The 18,672-nt window shown below is 36.6% G+C and overlaps 1 protein-coding gene across 1 annotated transcript; it reads right to left on the reverse strand.

Moving 5' to 3' along the window:
• Positions 1 to 1,575: 1,575 nt before the first annotated feature.
• LOC137399593 (DBH-like monooxygenase protein 2 homolog) lies at positions 1,576 to 17,120 on the reverse strand. The gene is made up of 10 exons (XM_068085772.1): positions 17,043 to 17,120; positions 14,819 to 15,008; positions 13,652 to 13,745; positions 11,750 to 11,887; positions 11,243 to 11,425; positions 8,859 to 9,051; positions 7,347 to 7,552; positions 6,538 to 6,634; positions 2,520 to 2,625; positions 1,576 to 2,024 (listed from the first exon to the last, which is right to left on the reverse strand). Exons 1-10 carry the CDS (start codon positions 17,069 to 17,071, stop codon positions 1,860 to 1,862), a joined length of 1,401 nt encoding a protein of 466 aa, XP_067941873.1. The 5' UTR covers positions 17,072 to 17,120; the 3' UTR covers positions 1,576 to 1,859.
• Between the last annotated feature and the right edge of the window lie 1,552 nt (positions 17,121 to 18,672).

The following is an 18,672-nucleotide window of genomic DNA, read 5'->3' on the forward strand; positions in this document are numbered from 1 at the left end:
ATCTCATAGATAGGCCTATGCAGTCCATGGCTAAAGGTTCGTATCATCGTATTATGGTATAATAAGAAAATTTAACTAAGTACATGCACTGTGTATTGCGACATTTGACATCCTTTTGATTGTGGACAGAATGGCAAGCAGTGCGAGTCAAACAAACATAAATGTTTACAGGCGAAAGAGAAATGTAACAGTAGGCGTCATGGAAGTTTGACATGTCCGAATAAAAGAGGACACTAATAATCTATAAGTTATCATAATCAATGACCACGTGATTGTTATTCAAACTGGATCCTATGCTTTGGTAGAAGGTGCTTTAATCATTTTAAATGCACATATAATTTAAATTGTTGAGTAGAGCCAATATAATAGCTGGTTTGGAAACCAATAGTTTGAGTTTGTTGATACAGCTGTTTACAGAATATTCCAGGTCAATTGTTTGTACTTATCAAATAAATAATTTCTAACATTGTGTTGTTTCATTGATTTATACTAACACCAGATAAATTTGTAGATGGCTGTCTATTTTAATGTGAGTATTCTACCAGAGATTGCTATTTGGCTCCAATTAATGCAGCAAGCAGGCTCATTAATGCTAACTCACCAGGAATTACTGTAAACACCATCATGGCTACCCTTTACATTATGGCTACCTGTATGGCTACCCTTTACATTATGGCTACCTGTATGGCTACCCTTTACATTACGGCTACCTGTATGGCTACCCTTTACATTATGGCTACCCTGTACATTATGACTACCTGTATGGCTACCCTTTACATTCTGGCTACCTGTATGGCTACCCTTAACATTATGGCTACCTGTATGGCTAACCCTTTACATTATGGCTACCCTTTACATTATGACTACCTGTATGGCTACCCTTTACATTATGGCTACCTGTATGGCTACCCTTAACATTATGGCTACCTGTATGGCTAACCCTTTACATTATGACTACCTGTATGGCTACCCTTTACATTCTGGCTACCTGTATGGCTACCCTTAACAACTCATCCAAGCACCTTAGCGTTCAAGCGTCTGGTTCGAGTACTTGATCTTAACATCTGTTCAACTGTAGATAATCTTCATATCTTCAACCAAATATTACACACCATATGTTTTACTTATTAAAAGAAGTATTTTCAAAATACTACATGTAAATAGTAGCAAATTAAACAATGTAAGAATGCATATATGTAATAGTTGGTGCACTACTTGACGTAAATGATTTGTCTTGCTTCATTTCAAATGTTCAGGCAATCTGTTAAATAAATTGACTTATTTTTTAGTCAATTTGTAAAATGCCTGAATAAATCTGGAAATTTGTAAATTGACCAAATAGTTTAGGCATTTTACAAATTGATCAATTTTACACATTGACTGTAACATCTGCAAGGTACGACTTAAATGTTGGTTAAGATAAATGTAATTCCATTAGAAAAGAGGTGTGCGCATGTAAGGATGAATCATGTGAAACTTAAGGTCTCTCCTTCTTACTCTATTGTATGTGTAATCATAGTCTGTCAACAGCTGTCAATACTTTTACTTCTGGGTTTTTTCCACTATGCCACCGTAGCTATTCTGTGTACTTTATTGCGCTTAAAAATGCTAGCTAGTGAAATTGGAGACAAATGTATAAGAAAACTTTTTCAGAAAAAATATGGGTCGTTAAAGCGTACAGAAACGCTCATTAGAGAACACAGTATATTTCAGGAAAGGGTTAAAACGAAAATACGTTTATACAAATGGAAAAAGACAGTGAACAGCTAAGCTTGCAATCTATGCAATAGCTAACATGAGAGAAGAGAAATTCATGTTAGGACAAAAAGGTTTACACTTGTGATAAAATGTTAAGGAGTTCAGATAAACCGAAGGCATAGGAGGTTGATAAACAGATAGACGGATGCTGAAAACGAATTTGCACTTGAGAAGCGATCGCATGAGGAGATGTCGTCAAAGGCCACACATTCATCCGGTCCTCTCTCGGAGGGGAAGTAGTTCATGAACGCAAAACACATCTCATCCTGCAGGATAAACGAATGTGTGCAGTATTACTCTCAGCAGCGCATAAATAGGAAGAATACAATGATAGCAGGAAAAGCTATAAATAGGAAAAATATAACGATAACAGGAAAAATTATAAATAGCAACAATATAACGATAACAGGAAAAACTACAAATAGAAAAAATTTAATGATAATATGCAGTTAAAGTTTTTTACCGGTTTATAAGTTGTATTTCATAATGCTGTAATCTTCACTGTCTATTTTTGTTAGAAGTAAAATGGCATTCCCTAATCTCTTTGAGTATCATATCTTATAAGAGATACGAGCAGACAAGTAACTGCACATTACAACAAATCAACCATTTAGATTATCACTATTGCAATAGCTTCAGATTTACAGTGTCTTGTTTCGTTACCCTTTTTGCTAAGCCTGTTTTGACAGCAATATTGCTTGTTTATAAAGAAACAGGCACACAACGACACATCAGAAAAAAACAACTGAAATCTGTCATACCGAAGTGGCATCTCCATAATAGGTAATTTCGTCTTTTGAAGTGGTTTTGTATGTACAGATTGTCTTTATCTCATCTCCTTCCATCAATGGAATCGGTGGATCAAAGCTACGAGAAATCAAAGCAATATTTTTGCTGCCGCTGTATACTATGGTACATTCTTGTACGCCTAACTATATACCTAAATCCTTTTCTTTAGGAACACAAATAAGAGACACTTTAGAGGTAGTCATATATGGTATGTCATCTATCCTCCTAAATGTACATGTAGATTATAGACAGGAAGGTGTATCACCTATCCTCCTGAATATAGATTACGGACAGTAACACACATCACCTATTCTACTAAGTATAGATAATAGACAGCAAAGCGTATCACCTCTCCTCCTAAATATAGATAATAGGTAGTAAAGCGTATCACCTATCTTCCTAAATATAGATTACAGACAGTAAGACACATCACCTATCGTACTAAGTATAGATAATAGGTAGTAAAGCGTATCACCTATCCTCCTAAATATGGATTATAGACAGGAAGGTGTATGACTTATCCTCCTAAATATAGATTACAGACAGTAAGACACATCACCTATCCTACTAAGTATAGATAATAGGTAGTAAAGCATATCACCTCTCCTCCTAAATATGGATTATAGACAGAAAGGTGTATCGCCAATCCTTCTAAATATATATTGCAGACAGTAAGACATCACCTATCGTACAAAGTATAGATAATAGGTAGTAAAGCGTATCACCTATCCTCCTAAATATAGATTACAGACAGTAAGGTGTATGACCTATCCTCCTAAATATAGATTACAGACAGTAAGACACATAACCTATCCTACTAAGTATAGATAATAGGTAGTAAAGCATATCACCTCTCCTCCTAAATATGGATTATAGACAGGAAGGTGTATCACCAATCCTTCTAAATATATATTGCAGACAGTAAGACATCACCTATCCAGCTAAGTATAGATAAAAGCTAGTAAAGCGTATCACCTATCCTCCTAAATATAGATTACAGACAGTAAGGTGTATCACCTATCCTCCTAAATATAGATTACAGACAGTAAGGTGTATCACCTCTCCTCCTAAATATAAATTATAGACAGGAAGGTGTATGACCTATCCTTCTAAATATAGATTACAGACAAGAAGGTGGATGACCTATCCTTCTAAATATAGATTACATCACATCACCTATCCTACTAAGTATAGATAATAGGTAGTAAGGCGTATGACCTATCCTACTAAGTATAGATAATATGTAGGTAGTAAGGCGTATGACCTATCCTACTAAGTATAGATAATAGGTAGTAAGGCATATGACCTATCCTACTAAGTAGGCCTATAGATAATAGGTAGTAAGGTGTATCATTATTTATTATTATTATTATTGGACAAGGCCAATCAGCATGTTTTACTGTCAGCCCATGAACTCACATGAGTATCTCCTTATACTGATTTTATGGCAATAGTTTTGCTCACGAATACTCTGAGCATGTCAGTAACTTCCCTACTAGTCTTGTAATGTAGGTACATGTAGTGCAATTTAGTGCATATAGGTACATGTACTACAAGTACATGTAGTGCATCTCATATGAAAGAGTAAGACCGAGATTTATTAAGTTTTAGGTTAAGGCTCTAGGTTAGGTTGACTTTGTGTAAGTATTAAATTCAATGTGTCAGAGTTGAGAAAATCATGGTTTTTTTCAGAAAAATCAAAAAATTCTGGTTTTTTCGATTTTCATCAATTATTTTGATTTTTGCGATCTCTTTGATAAATTTTATTTTTTTAGCTTATCGTTGCTCATGCAAATAATCTGTGGCTTGTATCGCACACCAGAACGCTGGTTAGCCTCTTTTTTATTCATGTATTTGGAATTTACATGCTTTAGCTTAACAACTTCTCATATCTCTTCCATTCAACAGGCATATAAAACATATATAAAAGACATATAAAATATACATAAAAGGCATATAAAACATATATAAAAGGCATATAAAACATATATAAAAGGCATATAAAACATATATAAAAGGCATATAAAACATATATATAAAAGGCATATAAAACATATACGAAAGGCATATAAAACATATATAAAAAAGCATATAAAACATATATAAAAGGCATATAAAACATATATAAAAGGCATATAAAACATATATAAAAGGCATATAAAACATATATAAAAGGCAAATAAAACTTATATAAAAGGCATATAAAACATATATAAACGGCAAATAAAACATATATAAAAGGCATATAAAATAATAATTTGCAAACTACATGTAAGTTAGTAAAGTAGAGCTACTAGCAGCTTCACATGAAAAGGCAGTATGAAATATTTGAGCGCATTCTTCCTTGGTGTGGTTGATGCGGTTGATCATTCGAAATATAAATATATCTACCAGGTTGCCGTGTTCTTTAGTCGATTTCCTAATTTTGAATGAACGAAACCAAAAGGGGGAAAAATACTTTCCAATGCTTGCAGTGAAGCTGATTGCATTAAAGCGTTTGATGTCATAATTTCATTTATTAAACAGAGCAGTGAGGGAAAACTGTACCAGTCACAGCTGCTACCTCGCAATTAATTCTGCTTTTTTAAATCACCAACTTCTCCCAAAAACGATTGAATTATTTGAAAATGATTTAAATAATTTGATTTTTTGTGCCAATTTTGTCATGCGTATACATATTTATACATATATATATATAAATCTCACTGTTTGTCATTTGTCTGTCCAGTTACAGGGATAAGGTTTTACGAATGAAAAATCACCTTCACAGAGGATGTCAGCTTGTAACCGTCAGGTCTGCAAACTAGCGAGCTAATCCATTACACGACAATGTCCAATTGGCCATACCAGTTAATGATTGTAATGACATTTATTACATCTGCTAAAATACTTGCCCTTAAATTGCTTGTTGCTAATAACTATTACGCTTGATCATTACGCGTAACGTAACGTTTATTAAGTCGGCTTTTGATGCGGCTCTCACTATAGTAATGATTTTACTAGCTTAAAGGTCGGCTTGCAACAAAATTCACATTACAGTTATTTGGTATCAAAAGATTCACCATGTCTTACTCTGTTGTGTTGTAGGTGCCAAATATGTGGAAATGTGATTACAAGCTCTTAAAAGCTCAAAAATGAAAAGCCGCCGTAGATTGGAATCTGTTTATTTCTCTGACATAATCATTACAGTTTGGTTATCGTCTTGTCATGTGATGTTCTCACGTGAATTGAAAGGCCAATAAAAAGCTCAATATAAAACTTATCGTAGCACTAGTTTATGACAAACACTTCGAGTTTTACCGAAGACCCCGTATCAAATATAGATTCTCGCTACTTTACAGTTTTGTTTCGGCTTGATCTAATCGTCAAGTCGTCATCTGATCATGTGACTCAATACTTCGCAAATAATTTTTCAGCACTTTTCAATTATCACAGGTGACCAACAGGCTCGTCATGATTATTAGACAATGATATGTACTCCTTCGAGGTAAGGTTAAAAAATTAAATGAATTTTTACGGTAAGTTATAAGATATCACTGCTAAAAGTGACAGCATTAAAATGACAATAAAATAGACGCGTAAGAACAAAAGACATGGTTTTATTGAATGCGTGAAGTATATTGGTTAAAATATTTCGACGAATAAGGTTGCACAAAAGTGTAAACAGAAACCATCTCCCACAACTATGTCACATTTGAGCCGTTTTGGAAAGAGAATCCAAACTACGACGGTCTCGTGTGGCTGCGATTAACTGTTCATTTTTGAGCTTTTAAGAGCTTGTAATCACATTCTCACATATTTTGCACTTACAACACAACAGAGTAAGACTTGGTGAATCTTTTGATATCAAATAACTGTAATGTGAATTTTGTTGCAAGTCAACCTTTAAGTTGCTAGCTTACCAGGTACTTAGGTTACTCAAATTTATTGGATAATTATTTTATTACCCGTGCAAAGCTGGGCATTCAACTAGATGCTTTATATTCTTACACATTTGTGACAGGAGAGTCATAGCTGTACTCCGACGCATCAAACCAGGTATTAATAAGGACTCCATCCCTCCAATGCTCAACCCTTCCAGAGGAACCTGTAACAATTGTATTATTCAAGTAAACTATTCACTGAATGTATTAATTTATAATCATATGAAGATGTGATGTCATCGATAAAGCCTTTTACTTATTCATTGGTCATTAGCCGCTCCACAGCTTGACAGCTGAGCAAACAAAGTGATTACTATGAATCACACCGTAGTTCATGCATCTGTAGTGAGATTAAATGTGAGTTACAAAAGATATCTAAGGTGGACCATATGTGAGTTTAAAAAGTTGCTGCTACTCATCATAAAATAAACACAAGTACCTGCCACCATAATCACACATAAACACAAGTACCTGCCACCATAATCACATATAAACACAAGTACCTGCCAACATAATCACATATAAACACAAGTACCTGCCAATATAAAAAGATTAGCACAAGTATCTGTCAACATAACCACACCTGAAAACAAATAACTGCCAACATATTGACACATTAACACAAATACCTGCCAACATAATTTGACACCTGCCAACATACATGTAATTAAACATTAGCGCAAGTATCTGCCAATATAATCCCACATTAACATAAGTACCTGCCAATATAATCCCACATTGACGCAAGTACCTGCCAATTCCATTATGGTGCATATTAACTAAGATAAATGTCAAGATAACTTTATATAAACACAAACACCTGCTGATGCAATTACATATTCACACAAGAGCCTGTCAGAAATAGTGTGTACTGACCAAGGTAGTGCATATGTAGAGTGGCTGAGGTGATGTAAAGAGTGTTTTCCAATTTTTGCTGAAGACAGTCTTTTGTACAGACTCCATTGACAGTGAAAGAATCTTCTCCAGGAGGTATAGTCAACGATCTCTGTCCAGTAATAAAAGTGCCCAAGCTGTTTTCCCGCAAGTTACGAGTAAGGAATAAAGTGATACCAGACGCATCGCTAAAATAGAGCCATCTTTTGTTTAGTATTTAGGAATGAAATTGCTAGAGCATTGCAGTGACAGGAATTCACATGAGGCAGTAATGCTAGCACTGAGGAGTAATGTATATATGCCATGTCTACTGTAGGCTGACACGCTGTCTCACCTTTCCTAATCACTATTAAGAATCTAATCACAATCATATTGATCTATCTTTAGCTTGATCTAGTTTATAAACTGAGTAATTCTATTGTGAAATTATTATCTTCACTATGTAGATCGGGCGAAAGGAGTTGGTTTAACGCAAATTGATTGGCGCATGAGAAAAAAGTTTCGTAATTGTAACTGAATAAAAGTGCTCGTTAAAAGGAGGCATTCAGTTGTGCCTTCATACCGTAGTTGATAGCAAAGGCTGCTTTATAAACTGAAAATATGGTTTCTACCATAAACCTCTGACCTCTACCATAAACCTTGTGACCTCTACCATAAACCTCTGACCTCTACCATAAACCTTGTGATCTCTACCATAAACCTCGGACCTCTACCATGAACCTCTGGCCTCTACCGTGAACCTCTGACCTCTACCATAAACCTCTGACCTTTAACATAAACCTCTGACCTCTACCATAAACCTCTGACTTCTACCATAAACCTCTGACCCTAACCACAAACCTCTGACCTCTACCATGAACCTCTGACCTCTACCATAAACCTCTGACCTCTAACATAAACCTCTAACCTCTACCATAAACCTTTGATATTTTGTGTTCACTAGTGTGGTTTGAAGCTACTCTAGGCTGAAGTACAGTACTTCTAAAAAGCTGTAAAATTAAATTATTTGTGTTTTTTGCTAACCCAGAACTTTTTACCAAAATATTAAATTAGCCGGTGTGGACTGCTGGATAAAATATTTTACGAGTAGACACCGATGATGATGATTTCAATTTCAAAATGATTAATAATTTAAAAATTTTAAATTAAATCAAATTTTAATTTTAAAATTCCCATCATTAAAATGATGGGCATTCCAGAGAAAATGTTTTTTTTTTACATACCAAAATAGAAGGATGAGCGCTTCTTCATTTGTCTAGCAGTTCTTGCTATTGAGTTTAAAACTACCATCAATGTATAGGATTTTACAGTTCTAAGTAATCCTTATCTCTAGGAAAGCAGTAGAGACCAAGTACGCAGCATACATACAAATTAAGGTATTACAGATGATAAAACAGCTTCCATCTAGTTTCATATGAACTTGAAGATGTGAATTCATTATAGCTGACCTTTTTGCTACACAGTTTTTCATTGTCCACTAATTGTCTGACTTACAAGTAATTTGTTTCCTCTGTCGGGTTGTTCCAATGATGCTCCATCATTACCTGGCTGAAGTGCCCTTTTCCAACCAAAAACCCATCAGTGGATCCCAGGCACCTGCCAGGGGAACCTACAGTCCAGCCTGCGATTAGAACTCTGCAAGCTCTCGTTGACATGCCACATGGTGCTGGTGAGGCGTACTCGCTGGCTAATAACAGAGCAATAATTGCAATTAATACACTAAGTGTAAAATCTCAAGCGGAATTTTAACTATTAACAAGAACTTTATAAAACATTGTAATAGTTTGTTTCTAGTTTCTATTATGGGTGGCCTAGTAGTCCAGCCAAAAGACAACAGCTTTTGGTTACAAGAAGGACATTCTATTTCAAATTAGCAATGGAGATTAGTTTAATGTAATTACCTCAAACAGATATCTGGTAAAATGTATTACAACTTTTGTGCTTCTAGTTTTAATGATGAGAAGCAGAATCTTGTTTGATTTTGGGATGCAAAAATAAGAGAGTAAGTACGCCACCATCTTTTCTTATAAGTCGGTCTCCAATCGATCATAAGCATAGATGTTAAAATACAGAGCTCCAAAGTCTCAAACATTTGGTATGATAACAATGCACCCTTAACAGTTTTATGGAATACAGAGCTCTACATTTCCAAACATTTGGTGTGATAACAATGTACCCTTAACAGTTTTATAGAATTTATTTGTGTTGAATATCAGGCTTATATATCTTAAGCAAAGTTCTTCAAAACGCTCAAATAAAAAAGTTATACCATAATAGTAGTTGCCCAGATTGTTAAGATCATCTAGTTAGTCGACTAAGTAGTTTGCTATGTATATGCTTTCTTATTTTCATTGAACTGAGTCATTGCTCATCCGCAAGCCTGATGAACTGTTATAAACTGGTACACGGGCTAAACGCTAATTAAAATTAAGCTGTCTGTTCTTGTAATGACTTTAAAAAATGCATGGATTATAACCGAGTGCTATATAAGCCTTTTCAGTATAATCATATGTTTTTGTGAGCAATAAAACATTTTGAGAGAAACTCGGCAAAATTGATGTTAATTTAATTAGATGTAGTTATTCGTCTTTTCACAGAAAAAAGACTGTCTACAATCGTTATTTAGTCAGCTAGCAAACATAGACGCGGTTTTACAAAAATATAGAGCAAATGAAAATTGTCTAATTAAATAATTGTTATATGAGTAACATGCAGGTACTTGCTGAAGAACAGTAGAGTTGTCCGTCTAAAGTCAATGTGCAAGATTTGTGACTGCCAACCTATCTTAAAACTAACCGGTGGAGCACACAACTCTATGATAGAATTATTGATAGCTTAGAGAATATTCAATTAAAAAATTCTTCAGCAGGTAAAAGAAATCAGAGGGTTAATATGGCTAACCTTATGACCCTGGTATCAGAGACTGTAGGAAAAAGTAGAATTCTGTGACCAGGGTATATGCTTACACTGCCGAGCGGCCCTTGGACAGTATCGACCACCTTTGATGGAATTAAAAAATTTTATTTAAACAGTATATAAAACAGTACATTAAGAAGGAAAACTCCGACTCGGTGAAGTCCCAATATTTCAATCATATCAAATTCTTTACACAGTTAGTTTTTAAGAGCTGATCCTTAAATTAGGGGACTTATAAGTATGTTAAAAAAATAAGAAGAAGGAAAAAGACGTTTTGTACAACATTTATTTATTTATTCGTATTTATTGAGACTTTGTCAGTCTGTTACACTGGAAGACCCATTTATTAAATATTTATTAGGCTACTTGCTGATTCATACTAAATCAACACTTTGTTACAGAGGGACGCTGTAGGGTACTCTTGCTTATATTGTTATTGGTTCTTGAAACTACATATTTCCCCTATCTGGTTTTACTACTATTAATGACAGCAATTCCTGCTCTAAGCTGTCAGTGTGTAGTACTTATCAGTTTTAGTTACTAGTATCCTGGCTGTTTAGCGTGACTTGAGTGATAGTCAGGTGTAATAACTATACATACAACTATTCTAAAATTTGATGGTCAGTCGATTAGAGTAGTTGTTAGAGCACTAGCTTACCATGATGAAAGTCTGGAGTTAAAATCCTACATAGTACAACATTTTTCCTAACCTCTCAACCCTGCTTCAGATAGGATAAACGAATGGACACAGTTACTATAATAATATAATAATATAATATAATAATAATAGAGAGGATTGGAACTAAGGCCTCTCTCTTTGCACTTTGCCCTCTATCGTGCACTGAAAACTACATATGTACAACTACAAGCAACCATAACAGTACGTTTTACTAAGTATATCCAAGGTTGACAGAGTATACGAAGGAGAAAATAAGGAGATATGCGGGGCAGAGCTGACTCACGAGGTGTGTCTGTGCAGCCAAAGACAAGAGTGTGATGCATCACATAGGGATTGTCTATAACTGGCTGGCTGGCGAAGAGATGGTAGACCTGATCATTGGGGATGTCAAAGGTCTGGCACATGTAGGTTGTCTCCTGCGCAGGCACAGGAGTTCTGTCAAATTTTATTGTTACGTTCTGCGTGTCTGTAATAGGAAACATTGTTAGCCATTATATGTTATATGCTATATTGTTAGCCGTTACATATGTTTCGGCCCGTGAAAGCTTGCGCAGAAAGCGTAGGAAGGATTAATTGGAATTTACATTTCAGTGTATCCAAACACGCATTCATACTTGTCTTGTTTCATGTTCGTTTTCATTATACTTATATTACTTTTTCCTACATGTAGCTGTGGTTATTAAAAGTAACCTTTTGATCTCTCACAGAATACTGTTTCACATCTTTTTTGCATAAAAGAATACTTTTTATGCGTCATGCTCAGCTATTACAGATGATAAGCGGAACTCACCAGGTTCTCCTAGACCATGACAAGTAAAGTCAGCAATACTGCAATCTATCTCCCAGCTGTTCATCTGAAGACACAGGTCAGAGTCTGTTGGCTCACATATGCCAGGGTGAGATAATCCGAGAGTTCGCTCAGCAACACCTGTGAAAGCATGCAAATCTGACAAATGCGGGTGGAGCTAGTTGGCAGAGATTAAAGAGAGAAAACCAGATAGAGACAGAAAAAACAATAGAGTATTAAGAGAGAAGGAAGTAATTCCTTCTTGTGTTATGGTTGTTCCAAGTTAGTCATGGTTAGTCTGAAATTATGTGTCACTTTAACTATCATAACTGTCGCTCGACTAGCATAACTGTCACTTTAACTATCATAACCATAGATATAGTAAACCCTAGATATGCGAATAATCAAAATAAGTGAGGCCTATAATTAGCATGACACGACGTCATGGTGATGTGTAGAGTGAATCAGCTGATCTAAGAATTCCTATTGACTTAGCACAAAAAACTGCACAATTATTCCATAGATTGTGCATCTGAGACTGCATATTTTATTGAAAATATATAAAAATGACTTTGGATGAGAAAGGCAAGAATCTTACACACATGGTAATGGATAATACCAATGATTTAGCAGCTTCTTTATCATTGATAATACAAAGAGTGACCAAATAGAAATTAAACTAATAACAAGCTAATGAATCAAATGAGATTTAGAAGCAGTTAAGCTGGACCACTGTATTAAACACCCATTAGAAATGACTGAAAATAACTAGACGAGATAGTTTTTGTCCAAGGTTGGTTGAACTAGATTCCTGCTTTGAAGCGGCATAGTGTATTCTGATTTTAATATAGCGATTACATCCAGATCAATACAGTTAGCATTAGGACTTGGTGTGATACTTGCTTTTATGAGCAGTGCTCGAAGTGCAGATCTAAAGCACTGCACATCAGAGTTATTGTTATAGCCACCCTTAGATCGTATTTTGGAAAACAGAGTCTCAATGTGATCCTGGTTGATCTTAAAGGTTAGGAAGTAGTTGATGTAAGAGTAGTTGCTGAAAAGATATTGAGCAATGCCATGTACAGATTTGGCTGCTGACTCAAAACCAATGATGATGATTTTCCTATTATTTTCCACTAGCAGCATTCCGCTTGTTGTCTTTAATTGGCATAGATAGCTTATGGTATTGTTGAGAACTTATTGTTTTGAGTTCAAGTTCTGTTTTGTTATGGGCTATTCAGGATATACCTGGGGTGTTGTAGTCTCCTCTGATGACATTTCACCAAGAATTTGGTCTTATTGTTATGTTTATGACTTAAAAACTAGTATGACAAGCATGCTTTCACTACTAAACTCATTGCTCAATTGAAGGCTCTGATGCTGTGATGCACATCACTGCGACGTAACGTCGGAAAACAACAGCCAATTATGTGCCTCACTTTTGCTTCATTGTAGTGATAGCTATTTGCCAATCTAGGGTTTACTATATCTATGATCATAACTGTCACTACAACTATCATAACTGTCACTTTAACTATCATAACTGTCACTACAACTATCATAACTGTCACTACAACTATCATAACTGTCACTACAACTATCATATCTGTCACTTTAACTATCATAACTGTCGCTCAACTATCATAACTGTCGCTCAACTATCATAACTGTCACTCAGCTATCATACATGTAGTTGGTGTTTAGACTTGATTTATGCTTGATACTAAAATCAAACTTTATTCGTTAAGAAGGCTATATAGTAAATCTGGAAGTCTTGCCTATATTTACACGTACATGTAGGTACATGCATAAACAACTCCAATTTCTTAGACAACTCCTATTTCTTTTGGTTCCTTTGGTTTCTCATGACCATTAGTGATATTTTGGTTAAAGAAGTATTCTTACCTGAGACCCAAACACAATTTGGATCTCCCAACTCCTCTCCATTACTCTTTCCATCTCCATCGGAGTCAGCATTACATAAGTCCACCGTCCATTGCTATATAACATAAGGTCAGTGTTAAAATACATCTACATCATATAAGATACGTTCATATAACACAGCCTCAATTTATGTTTATTTAATTTATGTTAATTTAGCTTTTTACAAAAAAGATTTTGCCAGTTTAACAAAGCAGAGCAAGGAACTCAGACATTTTTCAGATAGCCAATGCCAATATTGCTCAGAACGTGATCTGAAATCTAAGCGGTTAGAAACTGGTTGGAAATAGATTCGAAAAAGACATGATTTGTCTACAAAAGGTTTATTATTTTTTGTTTTGACTTTAGAGTTGGAATTTTATTGTCTAGTCGTCTAAAACACTCTTTGCCAAGAAATGGAGTTAAAACTGGCCCGTTTGATTCCGGCACTGTTTTTGCATTCTGTCTGATCTGCTCAAAATAACTTTGATCTCTGTTTGTTTCTTCTGCATGGTTCCATCTAAAGGGCCACTTTAACAAACTTCATGGCTTGGCAACAAAATTTTTCATGCAAATCACGCATTGCGGTGTTCTCCTTCATCCTCAATAGCAATGAAACCATAATTAATGTATTCTGGGTAATACTTTTGCTTTAAAATGGCTAAAAATTATCTTGTTATTAATTTAATGATAAATTTGCTTTAATCTTCTGTTGGGTGCAGTTGACTAGGAAGTTCTAACTATCACACAAAAAATGCGATTTTTTGCATTTATTTTGCATTTTTTGCGACTTTATCGTGCATTTGTGACATCACAATATTAATGGTAATTGTTGCTGATCGACTGAAAACAAAGTGATCAGCTGAAGTTATTGCAAAATCTTGGTTGTAAAATAACCCATGCCCTCCAACGACCTTCATATTTTCGCAACTACTTAAAATAGCTTTTGAGTGCATTGCTTAAAAGCTACTATGATATCTTGCATGTACCTTTTCCAGGTGCTGACAATAAGAATTGTCGGCTTTATTGTTTAATAAATTGGGAGTTGTCTACCCGATGTGCAAACTGCATATTCTATATGAACCTGAAATGTTAAACATGAAGCGATCATTAGACATATTAACGATGACATTTGATAATCTCTATACGTACTTTTCCTGCCTCTTGAAAGTGGACCCCGAATGGGTTTCTAACTCCTCCACCTAAAACATTTTCATGCCCGACTCCTTTCCATATGTAGTTAGGTTTGCAAGGGTGGGGGACACTCGCCCCGTTAGGTATGCTGTCCTCATAGATATTGTAGCCATAGCAGAAGCTCAGATATACCACAATCAGTGCTGCTCTGCAAAGTAGAACATCTGCTGCTTAATTTTGGCTTTAAACATAAATTGTATCTAACCATACTCTTCTGTGCACCTTCTTGTCATCATCTCAGAAATGAGACTATTTCATTGCATTGCCGATTATAGAATCTTCACATAGTACAAATAAAACAAAAAATATACTCTTATAATTCTATAATAAACAATTTAAATTGTGTAAAAAATTTACTACATTTGACTGATTTTTGTCTCTCGTATCGGCATCAGTTATCGTATCGTTATCGTATCGGCCTCATTGGCATGACAAGGGTAATCTTTGCAATAGACAGACTAAAGCATGCAGCAGACAATCACTGAAGCAAGTGAAATAGAATTACGGGCAACAAAAGTGACCAAATAACTTCATGACATCATCTCATGTTCTGCACATAGATTGATAACTGGATAAACAGGGGACCGTAGCATCAGTCTAGTCTCTAGTGAAACAACTGCTAGCAAGTGACATGATAACTCATTACCAATGCATTTGGGACATTTTCACAAAGTTGTCTAGAGTGACCCTAAAGCCTAGTTCCCCATATAGGCCGCAAAGCACCGGCGACAGCACCGCGGGCTATTGTGGTGAAATGTGAAACTACGCGCCAAGTACCACCGGTAGTTGCCAGCGGTCAACGCAAGAGTTTAGCGCTGTTCAAATTTCACGAAAAGCCGCAGGCAAAACTTTCCCAAAATGCACTGTACAGGTGAAGGTCAGCATTATCGAAATGGCATGGCGAGCGAACCTTTTATGCAATTATTAACGATGCAGCTTTATATGTGAACAGAAGCCGCCGGCCCAGCGTTGCAAGCGTTTTGCTGCGCAAGTTACCACCGGGGGTCTCGCCATCGATATGGAAACCAGGCTTAAAAACTGGTTCACACTATATCGCCATATGCTACTATTAATCCCACAATGCGTCGGTGATTGTTCGTGATAACATTGTTCCCACTATCACAACCCATCAGCGTTTACATCCTCGATTAGTCAGTGACAAAACATTCTCATCATACTATACGATAACAGAAATGATGAAATACTAGTCCTGCAGCAACTGTCATGAAAGGAAAATATAGATCAAGCAATCCGCGACCACCAGTTACCAAAGTGGTACACATCACACAGGCGATGATGGAAACCCCTGAACTATCAGGAAATTTTTACAGCTGCAATATTTCCCAACGCATCAGCGTTGTCTCGATGATGCCACCGGTTTACAGGCACATAGTTGATGAATAATCGCTGAGAGGACACTGCCGACATACGACAATATAATATGAGCCAGTCTTTAGATGAGTGACACGCAGTTTGAAAATGAAGCATTTGTTTTAGTGATATAATCATATGGCATGACTTGTACCATTTGTTCAAACCATCAGCGACATATGTGCAGAACAGAAGATGAAGGAGATTGCAGAATCAGCTGACAGAGTGTGTTTTTTGCGCAATATTGCAGGTTTCATAGATAGACAATCATGTCTTTGGTTCATTTTTTCTGCTTGTTAAGAATGCAACTGGGCCCTTTTCTTGCGCATATAAGATGTAGTAGGTTTTCTATAATAGATAGTTGCAGCGCAAAAAAGTGATTCGTAAAAGCATATTTTGTAAACTACTCAAAGAGCTCATCTGATGGCAGTTATAATACAAATGCCAACCTGCAAAGTCATATGGCCTCAACATCGCGTTTACCATGAGCAGGTTGAAAAGCTAGTAGATTGTCTGTTACGCTGTCTTCCAGGTCAAACGTCAACTAATATAGCCGATTGCATACCAAACTATGTCTCCTATTTTTATATTAATATTGACAGAATTTGCCTGCATCTGCTCTACAAGTACCAATTCACCGAACAACCGCCCTATACCTTATATAAGTTTTGTTGTTTGAATTAGTCCGCTGCGTTCTGAGTGACCTGTCAAGGAATCTAAGCTCACCTTTAATTCACCTGCCATGCAGCGTACAATTTCTGAATATGAAGACAAACTTACCTTGTCTTCCTTCATATTTACCTGTACATACCTAAAAGCAGGTGAAGATTGTCTAGACATGACGAATCAATCTGAGAGTGAGCTCGCATGTGCAGCAAGGTTATTATTGATTACAAACTAAGTGTGAAAAGTGTTTGCGTAGTCTGCTAGAAAGCTGCTGATCACTAGTGATTCGCTGTCTCTATATTCTCACCCATTAAACAAACAATTCTGAAGTGTACTGTGGTCTAGTTTTAAACAATGCTCTTTGTAAGCCTACTCCATCATAATGCTGCGTGTAGGCATTCATTACGCACGTTTTAACAGCTAATGTATAGCCCAGCAACCTCAAGGTTTTTAAGTAGGCAAACTACCAACGAAAATGTGTGAGCATGGTTATAACTGTTGCAGGTGTTCCCATGGCTATAGCTGTCGCAAGGGTCTCCATGGCCATAGCTGTCGCAGGTGTTTCTATGGCTATAACTGTCACAAGTGTTTCCATGGCTATAGCTGTTCCAGGTGTTGCCATGACTATAGCTGTCGCAAGTGTCTCCATGGCCATAGCTGTCGCAGGTGTTTCCACGGCTATAGCTGTCATAGGTGTCTCCATGGCTATAGCTGTTCCAGGTGTCTCCATGGCTATAGCTGTCACAGGTGTCTTCATGGCTATAGCTGTCACAGGTGTCTCCATGGCTATAGCTGTTCCAGGTGTTTCCATGGCTATAGCTGTCACAGGTGTCTTCATGGCTATAGCTGTCACAGGTGTCTCCATGGCTATAGCTGTCACAGGTGTCTTCATGGCTATAGCTGTCACAGGTGTCTTCATGGCTATAACTGTGGCAGGTGTCTTTATGGCTATAGCTGTCACAAGTGTCTGCACGACTATAGCTGTCACAGGTGTCTCCACTACTGTAGTTGTCACAGGTGTCTCATAGCTATAACTGTCACAAGTGTCTTTATAGTTATAGCTGTTCCAGGTGTCTCCTAGGCCATAGATGCTACAGGTGTTTTCATAGCTATAACTGTCACAGGTGTCTTCATGGCTATAGCTGTCACATGTGTCTTCATGGCTATAGCTGTCACAGGTGTCCCCTTGGTTATAGCTGTCACATATGTTTCCTAGGCTATAGCTGTCACAGGTTTCTCTTAGGCTATAGCTACCACAGGTGTCTTTATAGCTATAGCTGTCACAGGTGTCTCCTAGGCTATATCTGTCACAGGTGTCTCTATAGCTATAGCTGCTGCAGGTGTTTTCATAGCTATAGCTATCACAGGTTTCTTCATGGATATAGCTGTAGCAGGTGTCTCCATGGATATAGCTGTCACAAGTATCTTCATAGCTATAGCTGCCGCAGGTGTCTTTATTGTAAAAGAAACTGTCAGTCGCCTTTACTACTCCACAAGAATAAATGCACCAAGTGTAAGCAACAACATGTATACTTTACAAATCTATATATATTTCTCAAAGTATGTGGATCTGTCTGTCATTCCGGCTATAGCTATAGCGCACGCTGATGAACAACAAAGTTGAAAAGAAAGCTGAAAGTGAGCAAGCGCGTGAGTCTATCAAACGGTTGTCTTCCTGATGTATAGACCGTGCAACCCCGAGGCTGGCCGTAAAAGGATGTCCGAGTCCCCAGTACCCCATTTGGTCATAGCCTGAGAAATGGCCAGATCTTGTA

The sequence above is a fragment of the Watersipora subatra genome, chromosome 7 (genome assembly GCF_963576615.1).
Source record: "Watersipora subatra chromosome 7, tzWatSuba1.1, whole genome shotgun sequence".
Taxonomy (NCBI): Eukaryota; Metazoa; Bryozoa; class Gymnolaemata; order Cheilostomatida; family Watersiporidae; genus Watersipora; species Watersipora subatra.